This window comes from Desmodus rotundus, chromosome 5 (assembly GCF_022682495.2).
Source record: "Desmodus rotundus isolate HL8 chromosome 5, HLdesRot8A.1, whole genome shotgun sequence".
NCBI classification, from domain to species: domain Eukaryota; kingdom Metazoa; phylum Chordata; class Mammalia; order Chiroptera; family Phyllostomidae; genus Desmodus; species Desmodus rotundus.
In genome coordinates this window covers 39,002,000-39,022,992 of record NC_071391.1, presented here as the reverse complement: position 1 = coordinate 39,022,992, position 20,993 = coordinate 39,002,000, and the positions used below count along the sequence as shown (strand labels likewise).

Below are 20,993 nucleotides of genomic sequence, written 5' to 3'. Positions count from 1 at the left end.
TACACCTGGGTTCCAATCCTGGCTCCAGCAATTAATCACCATGTGGGCTTAATCTCCCCGAGCCTCAGTTTGCTCATTTGTCAAACAGGTATAATAAGAGAAATGGGTATAACCACTTCCCACGGTTGTGGGCATTATGTGAAATATTATCAAATACTTAGCACAGTACTTGGGACATAGTAATCACTCTAATCATAGTAATTATGCTCTTTAATCACTATAGTAATCACTCTCTACCATTTGGTGGTAATAATATTATACAAGAAACATGTAAAATAACTAAGCAGCATTCGTCTGTACCACCAGTTATCAACTAGAAAAATCTAATGAAAAAGTCTTCTTCATAAATAATCAAAAATATAAATCATGTACAACATGTCCCAATAAGAGATATGGGAGACTTGTAGAAAGAACTTTCAGTCTTTTAGAGGAAAAAGAAAGGAAGACCTGAAAGAGGGACAAACTATGCTCAAATGAGAACTAAATATTTGCAAATGAAATAATTTAAAAATCTATAAGCTATAACAAACAAAGCTTAGACAGTTCTTCTGAATCCAAGCTGCAGCTATCATAATTTAACATGTATAAAATGGTATAAATTTCACTTAGAGAATTAGGTAAATAAGAGGCGAAATGGAAAGGACCTGGAATTTTTTAATCTTAGGTCAATCTGAGAGGGAGTGGAGACCCACAGAGGATGAGGAACATATTTTAAAACTCCATTAATTGGTGTCTGGACTGGGAAATGAACTCTAATCTCCTGGCTTCTGGTCCAGTCATTTTCCCATTAATTTACGCTGAATCTTTGCATCTAGGATATAATGAATATTCAGTGAAAGAAGAACAATGAGGGAGAAGTAACCCCACTGCACTCTAGAACATATGACAAGGTGGCAGTGATTAACTGATACAGTCCTGATCAGGATAAAACAGAATCAAAGGTTCAGAACTAGTCTTTGGAATATATAAAAAAGAAGTAGCATATAATTATCTAAGCCACAATATAACAAGGAGTATAAACACTATCAAAATATGATTAAGGTAACAAGATCTTAAATTCTCAAATACCTGTATGTTAAAATAAATTTCAGAGGTATTAGGAAAATAAATATAAGTAGATCAAACTATAGATAAATTAGTAGAAAATAGACTTGCTATACTAATTAAACAGAATTAATAGTTTTAAAATGATATAAATAATGGAAGACTTTTCATAGGAAAAGATAGGCAAAAAAGATTATATAAAAACTTTGATTTCCACAAAACTTGTTTAAAAGCAAAAAATGATGGAATGAAAACAAAGAAAAATACAACCAACAAATGGGTAATATTTATAGAGTTCCTACACATTACCAACAAAAACAAACAAACCAACAAAAACCCCAAGACCCAAATGTTAATTCACCCAATAAGGAAAAAAGGAAATGAATATTTAAAAATGTAAAGTTTGAGTGTGCATGAAAGCAAATTAAGCTAATAATGAAGTGGCATTTCACACTATTCATAATACATTACAATAGTTATTATTATTATTGATTATCTGGTTCTCACTGTATTCTGGCCAATAAGGAACAAAAGCAAAGCAAAGCAAATTCTAGTGTTGGTTTTTCTCAGGAGAAAGTCTCTTGGCTCAGTCTTTGCAGGGAGCTTTATATTTTGGAAGCAGTTCGGTAAATGCAAATGTTTCTCCACTTTAACCCAGTGATTCTCAAGCCTGAGATCTTATCCCAAGGGAGTAAATTAAAGGAAGAAAGAAATAAACTACAAGTACAAAGATGTTTATAGTAGGGCTGTTCATCATAGTTAAAAGAACTGTAAACATCTGAAATACCCAACAATAGATACAATATAAAAGGATAATATGTACCCATTAAACGATGAATATGAGAATGAGTCAAAATATATGAAATTAGTTATGAAGTAAATTTTAAAAAGTAGTAACAGAAATCCTCAACAAAATAATAGCAAACTGGATCCAGCAATACATTAAAAAGATCATACAACATGATCAAGTGGGATTCATCCCAAGGATACAAGGATGGTATAGTATTTGCAAAGCAATCAATGTAATACACCACATAAACAAAATGAAAGACAAAAAGCATGATCATATCAATAGATGCTAAAAATGCATTTGATGAAGTACAGCACCTGTTTATGATTAAAATGCTCAGCAAAGTGGGAATAAGGGAGCATAACTCAACATAAAAAGGCTATATATGAGAAACTTACAGCCAACATCATACTCAATGGGCAAAAACTAAAAGCTTTCCCCCTATGATCAGGAAGAAGACAATCAGGAAGAAGACAAAGGTATTTGCTTTCACCCCTTTTATTCAACATAGTATTGGAAGTTCTAGCCACAGTGATCAGACAGGAAAAAGAAATAAAAGCTATCCAAACTGTAAAGGAGGAAGTAAAATTGTCATTATTTGCAGATGACATGACAGTGTACATGGAAAACCCTAGAGACTCCACCAAAAAACTATTCGACCTAATAAGTGAATTTGGCAAAATAGTGGGATTCAAAGTCAATATTCAGAAATTGAAAGCACTTTGGTACACCAACAATGAAATATCAGAACCAGAAACTAAGAAAAAAATCCCATTTACTATAGCAACAAGAAAAATAAAATACTTAGGAATAAATATAACCAAGGAGGTAAAGGACCTGTCCTTGGAAAACTACAGACCACTGAAGAAAGCAATTAAGGAAGATACAAACAGATGGAAGTGTATATACCATGTTCATGGATTGGAAGAATCGACAAGATTAAAATGCTCATGCTACTCAAAGCAATCTCTAGATTCAACACAATCTCTATTAAAATACCAATGATATATTTCACTAATTTAAAACAAATATTTCAAAAATTTATATGGAACCAAAAACGACCCCAAATAGTTTCAGCAATCTTGAGGGGAAAAAAGAACAAAGTAGGAGGGATCACAATACCTGATATCAAACTGTACTACAAGGCCACTATAATCAAAACAGTTTGGTACTGGCATAAGAACAGACACATAGATCAATGGAATAGAATAGAAAGCCCAGATAAACCCATGTCTGTATGGTCAATTGATATTTGACAAAAGGGTAAGAAGAATAAAATGGAGTAAAATCAGCCTCTTCAACAAATGGTGGTGAGAGATCTGGAATGGTACCTGCAAAAAAAACGAAACCAGACCACCAACTTACACCATACTCCAGAATAAACTCAAAGTGGGTAAAAGACTTAAACATAAGCTGAGACACCATAAAAGTCCTAGAGGAAAACATAGGCAGTAAAATTTCAGATAGCCCACACAGCAATATTTTTGCCAATACATCCTTAAGTCAAGGGAAAAAAAGGAAAGAGTAAACAAATGGGACTATATCAAATTAAAAAGCTTCTGCGCAGCTAAAGAAAACATCATCAGAATGAAAAAGGAACTAACTGTATGGGAAAATATATTTGCTAATGATACCTCGGGCAAGGGTTTGATCTCCAAAATATATAAAGAACTCATAAGACTCAACACCAGGAAGACAAACAATCCAATTAAAAAATGGGCAAAGAACTTGAACAGACACTTCTCCAGGGAGGACATACAGAGGGCCCACAGGCATATGAAAAGATACTCAACATCGCCAGCCATCAGAGAGATGCAAATTAAAACCACAATGAGATATCACCTCACACTGGTCAGAATGGCCATCATTAACAAATCAACAAACAACAAGTGCTGGTGAGTATGCAGAGAAAAGGGAATCCTAGCACACTGTTGGTGGGAATGCAGACTGGTACAGCCACTGTGGAAAACAGTAAGGAATTTCCTCAAAAAACTAAAAATGGAAATGCCTTTTGATCCAGCAATTCCACTGCTGGTATTATACCCTAAGAATCTTGAAACACAAAATCAAAACAACCCATGCACCCCAATGTTCATAGCAGCACAATTTACAATAGCCAAGTGCTGGAAGTAACCTGAGTGCCCACCAGTAAATGAGTGGATAAAAAACTATGGTACATTTACACAATGGAATACTACACAGCAGAAAGAAAGAAGGAGCTCCTACCTTTTGCAACAGCATGGATGGAACTGGAGAGTATTATGTTAAGTGAAATAAGCCAGGTGGTGAAAGACAAATACCATATCATCTCACCTATAACAGGAACCTAATGAACAAAATAAACCAACGAGCAAAATAGAACCAGAGGCATGGAAACAAGGAATAAACTGACAGGGACCAGAGGGGAGGGTACAGGGGCATATGGGAGGAAAGAAGGGGAAGGGTCTAGTTAAAGAACAAGTATAAATGACTCATGGACATGGACAACAGGGTGGTGATTGACTGTGGAAGCAGGGGGTGCATGGGAGGTGGGGGTGGGTGGGCATGGCAGGGGATAGCAACTGGGGAAAATTGGGACAACTGTAATAGAACAATAACAAAAAAACAAATTAGTTAATTTAAAAAGTAGGAACAGAAAATTATATTTACCATCAAATTAATTGTGAAAAATTATAAATACAGGTAAATACCAGAAAAAATAGAAATTGTTGCTTTTTCAGAATTTATGGGGTAATGGGTGAAATTTTAAGGTAAATCTTTTCCTAGTGTTTTGAATGTGATTTAATAAACAAGTTAAAATTAAAAGTAGAGCAGAATATACTTTTCCAAAGATTTCCTCTAAAATGGTTAATTTTTTTTAAAAATTAGTACTTTAAAAAATTGTTGGCTTGGAGTGGTAAACACACAATACAGTATACAGTTGATGTGTTACAGAATTGTACACCTGAAACCTACATGATTTTATTAACCAATGTTACCCCAACAAATTAAATAAAAAGGAAAATAATACAACAATTAATAACCATACAAGAATAAAAAATTAAAAAATTGTTAGAAATTTTACTTCTGGGAATCTTCTTGTTAATGTTGAATAGGTAGGTGTTAGTTGATATGCATTTCAGACCAGGGTCTTCCAGCATGGTTGGTGGCGCCGGGGACATGCCCCTATGACAATGCTTAAACAGAAGGCTTCTATGCTGAGACTGACCATAGGTAGCATGAGATGAGATATCAGGAGAGGTGAGCCGTGGCTGGCGGTGGGGGGCAGGGGGATGGGAGGAGGACAGGGGGAAGATACCCAAAGTCTCATTTTTCAGAAGTTGAAAGGATGAAGTCTGGCAGGATGGCTGGTTGGGGACTTGCACTCACGGAGAGGGAAGGGCTGGGGTTTGGACTTTGTGGTGACAGCAGATCAGATAGCAAGAGATGACTCTGATGTCTTGTAAAGAGGAACTGTTCTATTTGGGTGGCTTCCTGGGTGTGAGAGGAAAAGGAAAAGGAAGTGGCAAAAGTTCAGGCCTGGGTCACCCTTTCAGACCACGGAGGTGCTAACAAGGCTCAGGGAAGGCTAGCAGGGTCTAGGAGAGCTGGTTGGAAGGAGATGGTTTAGAGGTTCTCTGAGTGGGCAGGAAATAGGATCTGATTAATCTATTCATCTGCAAATGTTCGCTGAGGGCCTGCTCTGTGCATGTCCGCACTCCCCACTGGGACAGACAAAGGCTCTGCCAGGAAATCTAGGGTTTAGACTTTCACCTTCTTTGATCAGCCCTGGCCAGAGGAGAGCATTTGCCCCGACCCCACCTACCTTTTTCCTGCTCAGCCGCTTCACTAAGGTCTGGAAGCTTGAGCCCCACTAAGTTCTGATTTCTCATCAGGATGTGCTCCTTTTTCAGAAAAAGCAAAAGACAACATTTCAGATGAGGCATCACACTGGACTCTTTCCTCAGTTCTGTCTATGGCTCTGTGGCCACTCAAACTACTGTGGGGGACCCCAGGGCAGCCTCCAAAGTCAGTGGACAATCGTGACAAAGTGACATCTGAGGGGCACCAGAAAGACGGCCCTTCTTCCCACCCCTTAAAGGTACCTGAAACCCACCAGTGGCACCATATTCCTTGAGATAAGAGCTATCTGCTTTGTAAATAAGCCTGTGGGCCTCAGGGTGAATGAGCTGCTGGCCGCCTCCATGCTGTGGTTGAAGGAGGACAGACAGAAGCAGAGCCTGAGGCTGTGGGGATGGGAGGGTCCCCTGGATGTGTACAGGGCTGCCACAGGAAACAATCTTTGCTGAGCTTGTGGCTGTGCTCCAAGCTGCCAGAGCTTCCTGCCCGGTTGTTCTAGGCATTGAGCGTCCACTTCCAGGCGTGTGTCTTGCCTCACACATTCTCAGTGGCCTGTTATGACACCTCTTAAGTTGTGACACTCTTCAGACAAATGAGGCTGGAGACTTGCTGCCTCAAGGCAGCAGGCTCAGCAGTCACTGTCCTGCCTGGGAGCTCAGCAGGCAGAGCTGGGAAAGAGACAGGGATTCTGGCCACAGTGTGTGGCACAGGTCAGCTGGTACTTGTTCCAAGTCTATCAGCACCAGACCAGCGCCCCCAAGTGGAAATGCCTGACCTAGCTCCTCACCCTTGTGACTGGTGCTATTAAGGGGTTTTCAGTCTCCTGTATATTAGAGGCCACTTGAATGGTTTGCCCCCTGAATAAAAAGGGAAAGGATGAGGCTTGTGGCCCAATAGAAGGCACAGGCTAGGGTCCTTCACCTGCTTCCTTAGCAAGCCAGAGGCCCACAGCCAATCAGCTCTCAGCACACTGGGTTGGGATGGGGGTGCTCAGCTGCTAGGGCAGAGGTTAGTGGGATGGGGCCCCCAGGTTCTTTGTGGCTTTCTTTGCTGCTGAGAAAGCTTGCAGGAGTATTGGGTAGGGATGGCTTCCTGCCTGGGCCTGGCCTCTCCTCATTGCCAGAGGCCCATGAAGGCAAATACCTAGCTGTCTGGCCCTCTTGGTACAACATTCCCAAGAGATCTGGGACTAAGGCCCACCACAGGCAGCCCTTCTAGGCCTGTGTGACCCACTAATCAGTGAGGCCTTCCTGACTGGGTGGGGTCTTCCGTATAAAATGTTAACATCAGCAGCCAGGCCCCAGCTCCCCCGGATCCTCCGACTCAGCATCATGGAAGGTTTCTGCATAGGACAGTTGTCAGCACTAGAGTGTGTCCCTGCTAGCACAGAAACCCTCTCACTTGTGCTTGACTGCCACTGAGTGCCTCTCTTCTTCCCTGTCCCACGGCCCTCTATAAGGGAGCCAGGAGACTCTTGTCCAGCTCAAGCTTTGGGGGTACCAGGTCCTACCCTGTGGAGTCCTGGTTGCCTTGGTGTGTGGCCTGGGTTGGCCCTCTGGGGAAGTGGGGACTGGATAAAAACTCCTTTGTCCTATTGACCTCTTCTGTCACTCACCATGGTCTTTCTCCCTTCTATCTCTGAATCCCCCAATCACCCCCTGCATAGGGTGGCAGCCCCATGAGAGACCAATGTGCCTGGATTAGTGGCCAGTAAAAGTTGGAGGATGCCGTGGATGCTGGAAGAAATTCACCACGGTGGGGAGCAGCCCCTCGTGGCCATTATTATACTTGGGGATGTATTGGAGGCCCTTCGTTAACAGACATCAGGAAGGAAAGCTTGGGGGCATGATAAAGGAAAAACTTATTTCATCCTTGCCTAATTCAGTCCTAGGCATGACAAGGCACTCCATCAAGGGCTTCCTGTTTATGAGCCACCAGCACCAGCTGGAGGGGGAAAAACTCAGCCCAGGACCGAGGGCCCATGTGCCTCCACACACCACCTCCCCTTGAAATGTGGCGTTGTGTGGCAACTATATCCACCACCAACTCCACCCTAGCAAGTGGGGTTAAAGCACCTGAAACTGGTGTTTGTGAAGAACATGCTGCACTGTGGACCTGATTTATCAGGTTTGGGAAGCTTAGGGTCCCTGTAAGGCCCAAGTCCAGGCAAGAACTGCCCTGCCACAGGGCCCAGCTCAGCCCAGTGGTCTTCCATCCAGAGGGGACCTGGAGTGCTCCCCCCACCACCCCAGCTGGCTCCCATAACCCACCTCTCGGAGCTTGGTCAGTTTCTGCATCCGCACAGGCTGCACTTGTATCTGAAAGTCTTTGAGTCCAGGCACCTTGGCCAACTTGCTGCTGGCTTTCCCCGCAAAACGCTTCTCTTCCTCTGCCAGGGGCAGCTTGGCAAGCACTTTCTGCAGCCGGGGGCCAGGTTCTTCAGGGGCACTGTCCCGGGAGATCCCCCGATGCAAGGGTGGCCGGGAAGGAGGGGGCCGAGGATCCACTTTGGAGGCAACCTTGGACCCTACTGGTTCTCCAGCTGTGCCTTTGCCCTGGGGGTCTGAGGGAACCGCCCCTCCAGAGCCCTGGGCTGGACCTCGGGGCAGAGGGTTGCCCTCCCTGGCTGTCTTCAAGAGTGGCTTGTCCAGATCGCTCTCAGCAGGGCCAGGCTGGGGGCTGTTCAGAGCCATTTTCCCACCACTGCCTGTGCCAGAAGCTAGGCCTTTGGGTGGGGCCTCCAGGCACTGGAGGGGATCAAAGTTTTCCTTTTGTTCTATTGCAATCTCTTTGGACTTCTCAACTGTGGGAGAGCGAGGAGTCAGCCTGCCCTGAGACACTTTCCTCTGGTCATTTTGCTTCCGGTCAGCTAGCCCTTTGGGGATATTCTGAAAGAGACAAAGTAGAACTAGGACCCTGGAGGCAGGCTGAGGAGGAGACAGGTGGGGGCACTTCTGCTGTGGGGCCTCTGACCCACAGACCCTGCTAAGGGGTGTGTGTGTAGGGGTGAGAGCTGGGTGGAAGTCTGAGCCAGTAAAGAGGACCCACAGACAAGCCTATAAGGCTTGTAAAATACACAGGACAAGGGATCTGCTATTCAAACCTGCCAAGAACTTCCGAAGGGCTAGGAGCTGGAGAGAACAGTGGAAGAGAGGGCAGCTTGGAAGCGGTCACATGTTTTGACCTTGACTCATTTATTCCAGATTCTAGTCCTGGCTCTGCCAGGCAAAGCCCTTAACTTTTAGGGACTCAGATTTCCCCTTAGGTTTGTGTGAGCCCTCTGAAATCACATGCAAATATATGTGCATGTTTGTGTGCGTGTGCGTGATGTAGGTCTTCTTCTGGGAAGAGAATCCACAGGTTTTCCTCAGAGAGTTCCATAACCCAAAAGAGGTCCAGGATAATCAGATGCGGTAACCCTTGCAAAGGGTTACTGAGCTGACCGCTCAGTTTACGCTCCTTTCATTGCCCAAGGGAAACCTGCTTTGTGAGGAGCGGGTTGGGCTACATCTGAATATTTGTGTGGCTGTTTGAGATGCGTGCTGAAACTCTCCCAGAGGACTCTAACCCAGACCCAGTTCTAGATGACACTGTATTGTACGCTGCCCTCGATACCCTCTTGAGTGTGAGGGAAAGATGGGGTTCTCCTGGCTGGCCCCGGGAAGAATCCCAGCCAGGGGCTGGAGCTTTCCTGTGATATTCACTAGAGCAGCAGTCTTGCCTAGCTCTTGCTGGGCCCAGTCCTCCCTCTGGTCACTGGCTGGGGGTACAGGGCTACAGGCCAGACCACCATGGAGGTCACTCCCACTGAATCCTGCCTCCTCACTCCCTCCATCTCAGACCGTCTGTCACAATAGGGCAGAGGAAACTTCTTGTTTTCCCAGCCTTGGCCCTCCACTAATGTTCCCCCGCTTACAGGCTGCCCAAGGCCAGCCCAGGCTTCTGGGACACTGGATCTCCCACACCCAAACTGGGTAGAGCTCAAACTCACAGGCTCGCCAAGGTGAGGTGGAGAGACTTCAGCCTCATCCCCCTTCTGCTGGAGAAATGAAACACGAGTCAGTCAGTAATGTGAAGGGATCACATCTCCCCTTGAAATACCCCCAAGGAGGCCTCTAGCAGTGGCGTAGATGTCTCCCCGACCCCGCACCCTCATTTTAGTGGGTTGTGAAGGGCCTCTCAGGGTTAAGCAGTAAGAGCAGAGACCAGATGGCATAGAAAACCCAAATGGGGCCCCTGTTACCTGTGTTGGTGCTCCAGGCAGAGGGGACTGCAGGCCACTGCATGCATCCACACCTAGAATGGTCCAGACACTGGTGAGTGATGTCCAGCACCCCACACCCTCAGCCCTTCCTTTAGCAAAACACATCTACCTGCCCAGAATGTCCCCCCTTATCTTCCTCAGGCCTGGGAGCCAGTAACGCCACCATGTGTTGAGTGCCTCTCACATGCCAGGTTCTGAGGCGAATCCTCGCTTAATCATCACAGAAACCTCACAAGGAAACTGAGGCAGAGGGAGAGCAAGGTCACACAGGGCGTGTCAGTGCTGGGATCTGGACCCAGGCTGCCTGGCCTGAACCTGAGCTTGTCCCACGGCTCTGACAAGGGCCAGCTACTCTCCCTGGCACCCTCCTTCCCCTGCTGACCTGAGGGTGTGGCCCAGAACAAGCCTAATGAAAGGACAGAAACCAAAAGCCAAGAGTGGCCCAAATAGAGGATCTGAAATGACCTCTCTCTGACTTCTCTCTAGGCAGAGAGTGCAAGCCACAGCCCCCTTCCCACAACCCTGCCCCTGTGCTCACCCAGCCTACCTCACCCTGGGCTAGATCTGTCTCCCCATGTTAGCTGGAAACCCCAAAGTAACATATACCCGCCGCCTCTAAGGCAGCCCAGCCAGGCCCAGCTGGGAGCCCCCGGGGAAGGGCCCTAATGGGGGATCTGCCTGGGAAGCCTGCAAGGTGAGAGGCCTCATGGTCAGTCCACGGAAGGGGCTGAGCTGCCACCCACAGGGAGAAACCAGGGCAGGAAATGCCAAGGGGGCTGGACCTCACCAGGCAGTGTGGGGACCATGAGTGAGTTGCTCCTCAAGGATGTAGGAGAAGCTCTGGGGCTGAGGTTTGGGGAAACAGCTGCTGAGACAAACACACATTGGCCAGCATTTGTGAAGGTTTAGGACTTCAGCTTAACAACGACATCTTTTTAGGTATTTCTGACCTCTGGGAACTGGGTCTTCCTCGTTGAGGTCAGGGGCTGATTCTGGACTGCCATAAAAGGGTCCTACCGCAGCTCTTGCCTCCCTGCTGCCAGGCCAACAGAGGGGGCCCTAGGATCACCTGCAGGGGTGAGGACTGGGGTCACAGTCCTCAGCCTGCCCAGCCTGACCTCAAAGCACCCTGATGAAACAGAGGACCTGGCATTGCCTGGCAGGGCCAACTGCAAAGGCTGTACCTCCTAGACTTGACAGGTTGGCCCTGATTTCAAATGCTCCCCTGGCCTCCTCAGTACATTCAACTTGCCTCAACTCTTTGCTCAGGAAAAAGAGTGGCTTTAGCTAAAGGTGTAGCAGGGTGGATTTCAGGGCCCAGGAACACCTTCCTTTTAATCCAGAAATTCCATAAATACACCAAAGACCACCTTCCGCCTCTCCCACAGTGCTTAGGGTCCTTCCCACAGCCCACAGAGGGAAATCAGGGAGAGGGAGCCCAGTGCCAGCCCTTCCAGACCCTTGCCCAGGACGTGCCCACAGAGCAGGATCTCCTGGGGAAGGTGGAGGAGGAGTCATAGAGACGCTGTCATGCAGATGCCCCAGGGGTCTGTGTGCACCGGCATCACACGGAGGATTTCTCTCTCTGTGAGTCAGAGCTGGGGAAGGCCCCGTAGGTTCTTGGGCCAGAACTTCTTATAGAAACAGTAAGACACAATGGTCACACACAGGCCCAAAAATCAAAAAGCAAAGTTTTCTGGCTAGAGTTGGGCCATTATTTTGAAGCTTCTGAAATGGGGTAAGGTGTTCTCTCCTCAAAGGATCCTCTCCATAAGGCTTGGTCCTCCTGGGCCCAGACCCCTGGGGACACGCACATCAAAGCCCATCCCTTGAAAACAGGGCTCCCGTGCAGGTGGGGCCTTGCCCTCCCCCTCCCGGCCCTCCTCAGAGGGGCTCAGGGCAGCCCATGTACAGCCTACCTGATGGGGAGTCTCCGGGGCTGCTCCTGGACCTCCTCCCACGGCGAGTCAGGAATCGCTCACTCACCAGCTTGGCTTCCTCCAGCAGAGCCAGGTTTTTCTTCTTGTCCTCCTCTGAGATGCTGATGTCTGGCAGCTGGTCATTTACCAGGTCAATGACATGCCCTGCAGGGTCTGCAGATGGAGGGTAAGCACAGGGTAAGAGTCCCTGCCACTCCACACCCCAGCGCAGGGAGGCTGTCCAGAGCAGACTAGGCCAGCCAAACCTCGGCCCAGAACTGGGCTATGAAGAGGGATGCCGAGTGGGGACAGATGGGGCATCCTCAGCAGGTTTGGCCTCTCTGGCTTGTAGCCTGTGGCCGTGGCAGGTCCTATCACAAATGGTCATGAAGCCATGTAGGCTCCCAGTACTGTCCTAAACTCTGCTGTTAGGGAAAGGCCAGTCCTGGAGACTGTTTCTTCAGCAAGCTAGTGAACTCGAGGTGTGTGACTAAAGGGAGCACTCAGAAGATCATGGGCCAAAGTCACAATCCCATGGCCTCCTTCTCTCCTTTCTTTCCTCCACTCACACTGTTTACTGCCATTCTTCTTCCAAGCTGCCCCTTCCCTGGGTGAATAACACCACCTCTCTCCCAGCGGCTCAGAACCATGGGAGTCACTCCACACACCTCCCTCTTCCTCAGTCCCGCCACGTCCAACAGACTGACCATCAAGTCCTGATGATCATTTATGCCCCATGAGTACCTATCTCTGGACCGTGCCCCTCATCTCCATTCTTGCTCTTTAGCTCTTACCTGCACAATTACATCAGCCACTTCATAGGCGCCCCCATCTCCAGGCTATCCCCTCCCTCTCATCCTCCACCGCCTATCAGAGTGACCTTGCTCAGAGCCATATCTGACCATGCCGTCCTCCTGTCTCACCTCATCAGGACTCCTCATGAAGTGATGTCCAAGTGCCAGACTGGGCCCAGCCACTTTTGCTGACCCCATGTACTCCTCCTAAGATCACTTCCCTCCAGCCCCTCGGTGGTGAATGGCTCCCCTTGTGCCTCTCTAGCTTCCATTTCCCCTTCTGTTTGTAGCTCCCCAATTTGAATTGAGTGAAATCCTTCTCTATTATGCTAGTCAGGAAGGGCTAACCCCACCTCCACCTCACCTCCAGTGCCAGGAGTGGGACTGTATACCAGCCCAGATCAGTCAATGAGTTCAGTGCCCCTGGCCACAGGGACTGGCTCAGGGATGGCCATGGGAGGTCAATGAGAGGCAGTCCTGGGCACTGTGTTGGATAGTGGGAAAGAAGAAGTCTTTTCAGAGAGGAGACCTCAGAGATGGGATGGGACAATTGCTAATGATCCAACTTGGGCATCTGGATTCAGCACTACCTGAAACTGCATTTTTTTAATTTTAATTTTTAATTTTAATTATTTAATTTTAATTTTTTTCTTTTGATTTAAGCTATTTTAAGTTGGATTTCTATGATTTGGGAACCCCAGCTAATACACACAGCAGACATTCAGTTGCTCTGTTGTGGCTTCTGCTCCCAGCATGTTGCTTCTTCTACCTGGAACGCAATGCCTTTCCTCCCTCTAGTCTATCTCTCCGACTTGCTAAGGTAACTCAGATACTCTCTCCTTCAGAATACCTGTCCGAACTTCCCCCTTTCCAAGGAGAATTGCGCCCCTTCCTGCCTCCATGTCCTTAACACTTCTGCAAAGGGCCTTACAATACAGCATCCCAATTACATCTGTCCATTCTCGGTGTCTTCACAGACTATGAGTAACATGAAGGCAGGGGACTAAGTCTGGATCATATTTGTGCTCTGAGTGTCCAGAGCAGGCCCTGAAGGGCAACTGAAATAGCTTTATATTCGCGCACATGCCTGCCTGAGGCGCAGAGGACTGTGCTCCCTGAGTCCTGAAACTGAGCCTCCTGCAGCGCTTCTGTCTCCCTTTGACTTACTTCCTTGTCTGTCTCATCACACTCCAGTCTTGTGTTTTTACCAAAAGACACTGAGATGAGACATCATACCTCTTCTGGGCTCAAACACTGAGGGGCTGATTGACTTTGTTCTGTTGGGCTCATAGGGATGGAACTGCCTGAGGAGCAGGAGAGGGCATGGGGCCTGGCCCGGCCCAACTGCCAGACCTCAGTCTTCCTACTCAGACACACTTTTGGCTGAACCCCTATGTCTAGTTGCAGGAATAAGATCAGTTGGCCTTGCCCTTACCCACAGAAGTCAGTGAAGCCGTGGAAACCTTCAAGTGTCGGCGAGAAAGCCTCTGGTGGGGACTGTGAGCTCTGAAAGAACAGAGACATCTTGTTAAGAAAATTGGTCCACAGCTTGGAAATAGGCAAACAGATGCCTGTCTATTTTTTTCAGAGTCATATGAGAGCATCTCATTACAAGGTTTTCTAAGTTTGGGAACTTGTTAGAAATGCAAATTCTCAGCTCCACCCCAGACCTACCAGATCAGAAACTCGGGTGAGGCCCAGCCATCTGTGATTGGGCAGGCTCCCCAGGGGATCTGATGCATGCTACAGTTTTCCAAACCACTGCCCCAATGACATGTAGCTTTGACTACTTGCTATTTATTAGGACCCAGACTGAGTGAACATCTAACTTATAGAAAACTCATAAGATATGAATAATTGTCATCTGGTAGAGATGCAGATGATTTCTGCTTAGGTGAAAAGATAAAAACATGGTTTCATTGCCCTGTGGAACATTCACATATTTTATATCTAATTTAGCAATTTTATTCCAGCATTCTTTTTGACACCACTAGTTATATATGTATATCCATTTCTTATATCGTCCTTTGAAATGGCTTTGTTACTCTGATGATGGGTCCCTCATTAATCAGTTAAATATAGCTTTGACACATGCTCACTATATATTTGCATGAGAATTATCTTTGCAACACTTTGGAAAGAGTACTTAGGTAATCTCGTTCTAGCTAGGTTAGTGACTAGGCTAGTGCTGTAACATCAAGGCAGTGATATCCCCAAGCATGTGAGCCCATGTCCCTTCCAAGAGATCGTCCTTCACACAGAACGCGCTTTGGCCAAGGGCAGGATTCTACAGTCAAAGACTCGCATCTTCCAGGTCTGTTTGCAAATATCTGGGCACTTGTATAGGAGATTCCTCTGCTATGATTCATGCTTTTCTTAAAGGCTAGCAGACTGCAAAGAGCCAAATCCAGGAGAGAAAAAATAATTTGCGGGAGGGGAGAAGATAATGAAAAATCCCAAGTTCTCTCTCACATTTTGAAAAGTTGCTTGATTGTATTTTCATCAATAAAATGATTCAAGAAAGAAGGCAAGATTTATAAAAATATAACTGTCTAATCCCTGTGTGCTAGGAAATAGTGTTTTTCACAGCACAGAGATCAGGCAGTTGGGATATACCTGTTGGCCAGGTTTTTGTCAGTTTCTCCTTCCGGTGAACTGGCATCCCCAGTCAGGACAATGGTGGGTGGGCTGCAAGGTACTCCCGTGCCTGGAGGGCTCTGGTGGTTTAGAGCAAAAACACAGATGGAGTTAGGCTTGGAATGGAGGAAGCTTCCAGGAGCCGGGGCATTTATTCTGGCATCATGAGACTCAGAGCCATCCTGATAAGGGATGAATGGAGTTTATTTGGATTATTCAGAGAATAATCCAGTTTCTCCTTCATTCCCCAGAAGGCATTCACCTGAGCTTGACAAGGTCCACTTTTCATGCACTAAGATTAGGGAACCTCTAAGCCCTCCGTGGTGACAGTCTAGGAACTCACTGACAATCCAGAGAGACATGCTGCAGCCTGCTCCAGCCTGGCTGGGGAAAAATGGTCAGGAGAAGAGGTGGCGGGACCCACACATCCCTGATATTCAGTGACAGTCCTACATTTGGATAAATGTTATGCTTAAAACCTTCTCCACCCATGTCATCTTTTTTTCTTTTTAAATCACTTTATTAAGGTGTGATTGATATAAAAAATCTGTACATTTTTAATATATACAACTTGATGAGTTTAGAGAGTATACACCCATGAACTCCTTACCACAATCTATGATACAAACCAGTTCATCACTTCCGAAAGTTTCCTCTTGCCTTTACTTATGGTAATAATGATGGTAAAAACACTTATAAGATCTACCCCCCTAGCAAATTTTTAGGTATGCAACATAGTATCGTTAACTCCAGGCACCTAGGTCTCTAGGACTTACTCATCTGGTACAACTCCCACATCACCGGTGATGGAGCTTCTTTCCCGTGCGGCCTCATGGGTGGCCATTACCGCAGGAATGTCCACCGAAACACTGACTGTGCTTGCAGCATGTGTGAGGTTCCTTCCCTGGGTTGAGTTTATTTTGATCATGAAAGTTTGAGCTCCGAATATATTCATGTTTGTCATATTTAGATTTTTTTCATGTATGAATCCTTTAGTGAACAAAAAAATGTACTTTGGCTAAAATATCATTTTCATGTTCTTTACATCGTGTGGTTTCTGTCCTCCCTTGGAGAGTGGCTTTTACAAACTCCCAGCATGCTTTGGTGCAGATGGGCTAGGGCTAGGTGAAGGGGCAGAAGGAGCCAATCTTTAATTTCTGCAGGTTGTGTTCTCAAAAGAAACAATCATGGTGGTGGCGATAGGGTTATACTGTATACCCATTTCCAAGAGCTGAATACACGCAGGCTGTTAACTAAGTAAAATATAGTTATTTACTTACTTGTTTTATTTTATTGACACACTACGTATTTCCTAAAGCAATTTGAAGTAACCAACAATGAAGAGTAAGATACAAAACCATGAGATGAGACTATACAAAGGGGGCAGTGATTTGGTCAATAGAAACATCCCACACAACTGTAATTGAATAACAATAAAAAATTAAAATTAAAAAAAATAGTTCTGAGCTCTATGTAGTAATTTAAAAAAAAGTAAGAAACAAAATACTTGAAGGACACATAGACAAAACCAAGGGGAGGGTGGAAGCCAGGGAAGTAGGTGGGTTTGGCTGGGGTGGGGTAGAGGGGTGGGAAGAAAATGCAGAAAACTGTAATTGAACAATAATAAAATAATTTTTAAAAAAGAAAGAAAGAAACATCCCCAGCTGATAAACAGGAATGCATACCCCTTCTAACCGTCCACGGTTTGACTCTGAGGTTACACAATTTAACCTGAAACCTAATGAAGCTGTGGTTCATGTGGTCCAGGCTCCAGGAAGAAAAGCATTAAAGACTTGTTGTTCAGCAGAGAAAAAAAAAGTGTAAACAGAACTTCAGTCTTCACTCTCACCTCTCAAAGGGCATGAAAGGGGAACGCAACTGTAATTGAATGACAATAAAAATTTAAAAAAAGGAAAAAAGAAAGGGGAACAAATCTCCCCTCCCATCCTTGCCTGTCCTCTCCCCTTTGACTCTTCACTTGCTTACCCTCCCTGCCCAAGTCCTCTCTCTTTCCCTCCCTCCTGCCATCCTCGGTTTACTCATGCTCCAGCCAATTTTTTATTAAGCAGGTTGTCTTGATTCTTCTCTTTATGAATGACTCACAAAAGTTCCCAAAAGTCTCAGGTTGTAAGAGAGGGCTCGATCTGTAAATATTCTCACACTATGATGCTTTATTCTGTCCACCCTGCAAGCATTTACTGAACGCATGTTATGTGTTGGGGTCTGTGGTAGGGCCTGGAAGACAAAGGTGAATGAGGCCTCAGTAATGCATTCCAGTTAGCGCAATGGGATGGAAAATGGGGTGGAGTGTCCCCCCCACCCCCCATCCCTAGGTAGCACCCAGGACCTGGTGCCCCCCGTGCTGACACCGGTGAGGTCAATGGCCTACAAAGCCCTTGGAGGGGCTGCTTTCTGGTGAAAGTTTTCTCTGCCTTCTTGTCAAAGGCCACTTGCAGCAAAGCTCACCTGAGGTGGCTGCCACCCGTGGGGCTGCAGGCACCCTCACTCGGAGGAGGGTTAGAGCAGAGGTGCCCACACAGAAAGACAGAAACAAACCATGGGTGGCAAGTGCCAAGCATGTAACCACACAATTTTAAGCTGTTTAAAAGCTAAGAGGCACAAAGCAATTGGGGAGAAATCCTTTATCCTGATGGAATGTCCTGGACTGCTACCTCACTCTCTCCTTCCAATGCATACAAAATATACAGTGATAAAATCAGGGTTCTCTCCCTGACCAGCTCACAGAATGGCTGAGCAAGTTCTGCACAACCTTTAGTTTTGTTCAACACTGTTTTGTGGGGAACATTCAGTCTTGTGTGGTCTGGGTTCCACTCTGGGGAGACAGTGATCCAGTGGAGGGTGTGGGACGACTCAGGGGCCCTCTGGGGTGACTAACATTAACAGGTCATTAACATGCAGTGTAAATACCCACTGCTGCTCCCACTCTGACCTGCCAAACAGAGGCAGGACCCGAAGGAAGCTTGCTGGGCAGTTTGCCCAAAATCCCCCAGGCAAATTACTGGCTTCAGGATTTCAAGGGCCTGAGTCTTGGGAGCCACACTAATTCATGATACATCTCACTTACTAGCTGTGTGAACGTGAGCAAGTTCCCTTGACTCTCTGTGCCTTGGTTACCTCATCAATAAAATAACTGTCACAGGGTAGTTAAAAGAATTAAACAGGTTGATACAGAGATAGGATTGCCAGATAAAACACAGGGTGCCTAGTTATATTTGAACACCGAGTAATTTCTTAGTATCAGTATGCCCCAGATATTGCATGGACATAACTGTATTTTTATTTGTTAAATCTGGCAGCTCCAGATGGAAAGCGTGTGGGGGACACCCAGCCCCTAGTAAATGCTCAGTGAGTGTCAGATATTGTTCTGTTATTGCTACCTTTGGGACTCAATTCATTACTTTGGAATTGGGTTTTGAAAACAATTGCCCCTCTCAGTTTTGGGTCTGAGCAATCATTTGGAGGTAAATTAGGGGGCCAGTCTTGCTGGTGGGGCCCAGCCTTTCTGGTGTGGCTGCAGAGCACCTTCTCCAGGCATCTGAGCACACAAGCCTGAGCAATCGTTGACTCCCAGAGGGGCCCACCTCCGAGGCCACATCCTCCCGGCTCCACTCCCTCTCTCACCATCTGTTTCTCAGACCAAGTACACCTGCCCTGGCGGCTTTCAGACATGACAAGCAAAGGCACAAATGTGGGTAGAGGGAAATGACACTTTCTCAGACCTGCTGTGTGCCAGGCCCTGTCTCAAACACTTCCTGTGTGGGTTCTCATTCATTCCTCCCAGCAATCCTGTGAATGAAACTCATAGATTGGGGGTGATAACACCTCCTGACCTCATAGAATCATGAAGAGGAAATAGGAAGAAAAAGTGAAGGCCCTGGCGGTGATGTGGGTGATTGGTACCTTTCTTTACCCCCTTTCCCATTTCAATCCCTACCTTACCAACAGAAAAACAGCCTGGGGCAGGGCTGTACAGGTGGTAAGTAGTGGAAGGGACTAAACACTAGGCCTGTTGGCCTTCCCACTACAGAAGCTCCTCCTTACCATCATCTCTAGGTCTTTGGTCTCACTTCCTGATCCTTCCTGGTGACACATAGGGTTCCAACCCGCCTTTCTAGTTCTTCCAAGCTGCACCCTCCCTCATAAGCCCCTTCTACCAGGCAGCCCTCACAGCACAAGGCTGAACACACAGCTAAGTAAAGATAGCAGGGGCACTCCTTCACCCTTCCAGGGGCACAGCCTCCCCAGGGGTCCATTCCCTTCCTTGCAGTCAGCCGAGCACTGGGGGGTTGGGCCATCTCCCCCAAGCTCACCCACCCTCTAATAAGCCAGCAGGTCACATTTTGTTCTCCTTAAATAAACTTATAGAAACATTTAAATGTTTATTTCACTCTTAAGTTCCCAGGAATGCACAACAGTCTCCTAACTGCCTGGGTACAGGGATAAATATAGGCCAGTGTCAGAGACGGGAATATTATCTTCCTTTCCCCAATGTCACATGACTAGGCCTGGGCTAGGAAGCTGTAAGCCCCAGCCCCAGCCCAGTGCCGGCAGGAGTGGGAAGTTCAGCTCCTGCACTTGGGCCCTGGCAGAGAGAAGGACCCTGCCAAAAGGCTGTGTGGGGCAGTGAAGCCAGGCAGCCTAGACTGGCATCCCACCTGGGAGAGCTTGGACAGGCTGCTTAGCTTCTGTGAGTTTCATGTTCTCAGACATTGTGTGGAGCTAACGATCCCCATTTTCCGGGCTTGTCTGAAGGATTTGACGAGATAAAGTAATAACAATAATGATGGGGAGGTGGTGGTGGAGGGTGGACACTGTGGTGGCTGCATCCCTAGGTCCCTCTCTCACAGCCTGGAGGGCAAGCAGGGACTGCCTCTGGGAGAGGGCCCTGCCGGCCACAGAGGGGAATCATTGCTCTTCTGACAGGATAGAAAGACTCTCTGGGGACTTGCGAGAAAATGGTTATTCCAGAGGCAAGTCCCAACAGCATGGGGACAGCAGAAGTGCCTCTGCTGAGGTCTGCTGGACACGGGCTCCTCCCTGCCGAAGGCTCCCCAGAGCCTACCTGGCAGATGCTCCCTCCCCCGTGCACCCACGACCTGCCCTGCTTCTGGTGGGCCTTTTTCCCTGCCAGTCTCCACTCTATTCCTAGAGATCAGGGCCCAATAAGCACTGATAATCCTGCCTTCTTCATCACCCTTTTGACTCTTATGTCAACAGACTTCAAGAGTACTGAAGTGCACACACTGTCTATTAGCCTTACTCCATGGAGAGTATATCACTCAGCTAGCCTGTCATTCATCCACATTCATCTTTTATCCTCTCCTCCTCCCTCTTTCCTAACACCGTTCTGCCTTCCATTCCTTCCTCCTTTCAGTCCAGGAATTTAATCATCTAGCCAGCCAGTTACCCACCCAACCTACCACTCATCCACCCATCCATCCATCCATCCATCCATCTGTCCATCCATCTATCCATCCAGCCATCCAGCCTCCCCTAAGCAACCACCACACACTGCAGCCTATGCTGAGAACTGGAGAAACACACATGAGAGACACAACCCCAGACCCTGAGCAGCTCCCATGGAGTGTGACAGGAGAATCAGGAAACAACAATGACAAGCTACTCCATTGTTCAGAACAGGAACAAAGGGCAAATAATCGTAATATACATTCCTGACCATTGTA

At 46.8% G+C, this 20,993-nt stretch overlaps 1 protein-coding gene across 14 annotated transcripts in view; it reads right to left on the bottom strand.

The window, feature by feature from the left end:
• Positions 1–20,993, bottom strand: part of IRAG1 (inositol 1,4,5-triphosphate receptor associated 1) — a 112,635-nt gene that overhangs the window by 46,405 nt on the left and 45,237 nt on the right. For 7 of the 14 annotated variants that reach the window (XM_053924977.2, XM_053924980.2, XM_053924976.1 and 4 more), the window contains 8 exons: positions 15,268–15,368; positions 14,087–14,157; positions 11,858–12,031; positions 10,726–10,803; positions 9,918–9,970; positions 9,666–9,713; positions 7,945–8,562; positions 5,640–5,718 (listed from right to left, as the gene is read on the bottom strand). In XM_053924977.2, the coding sequence (XP_053780952.1) occupies positions 5,640–5,718; positions 7,945–8,562; positions 9,666–9,713; positions 9,918–9,970; positions 10,726–10,803; positions 11,858–12,031; positions 14,087–14,157; positions 15,268–15,368 (1,222 nt within the window). The remainder of the gene's footprint in view (positions 1–5,639; positions 5,719–7,944; positions 8,563–9,665; positions 9,714–9,917; positions 9,971–10,725; positions 10,804–11,857; positions 12,032–14,086; positions 14,158–15,267; positions 15,369–20,993) is intronic. The other 7 variants (XM_071221437.1, XM_071221438.1, XM_024558844.3 and 4 more) reach the window with 5 other exon arrangements.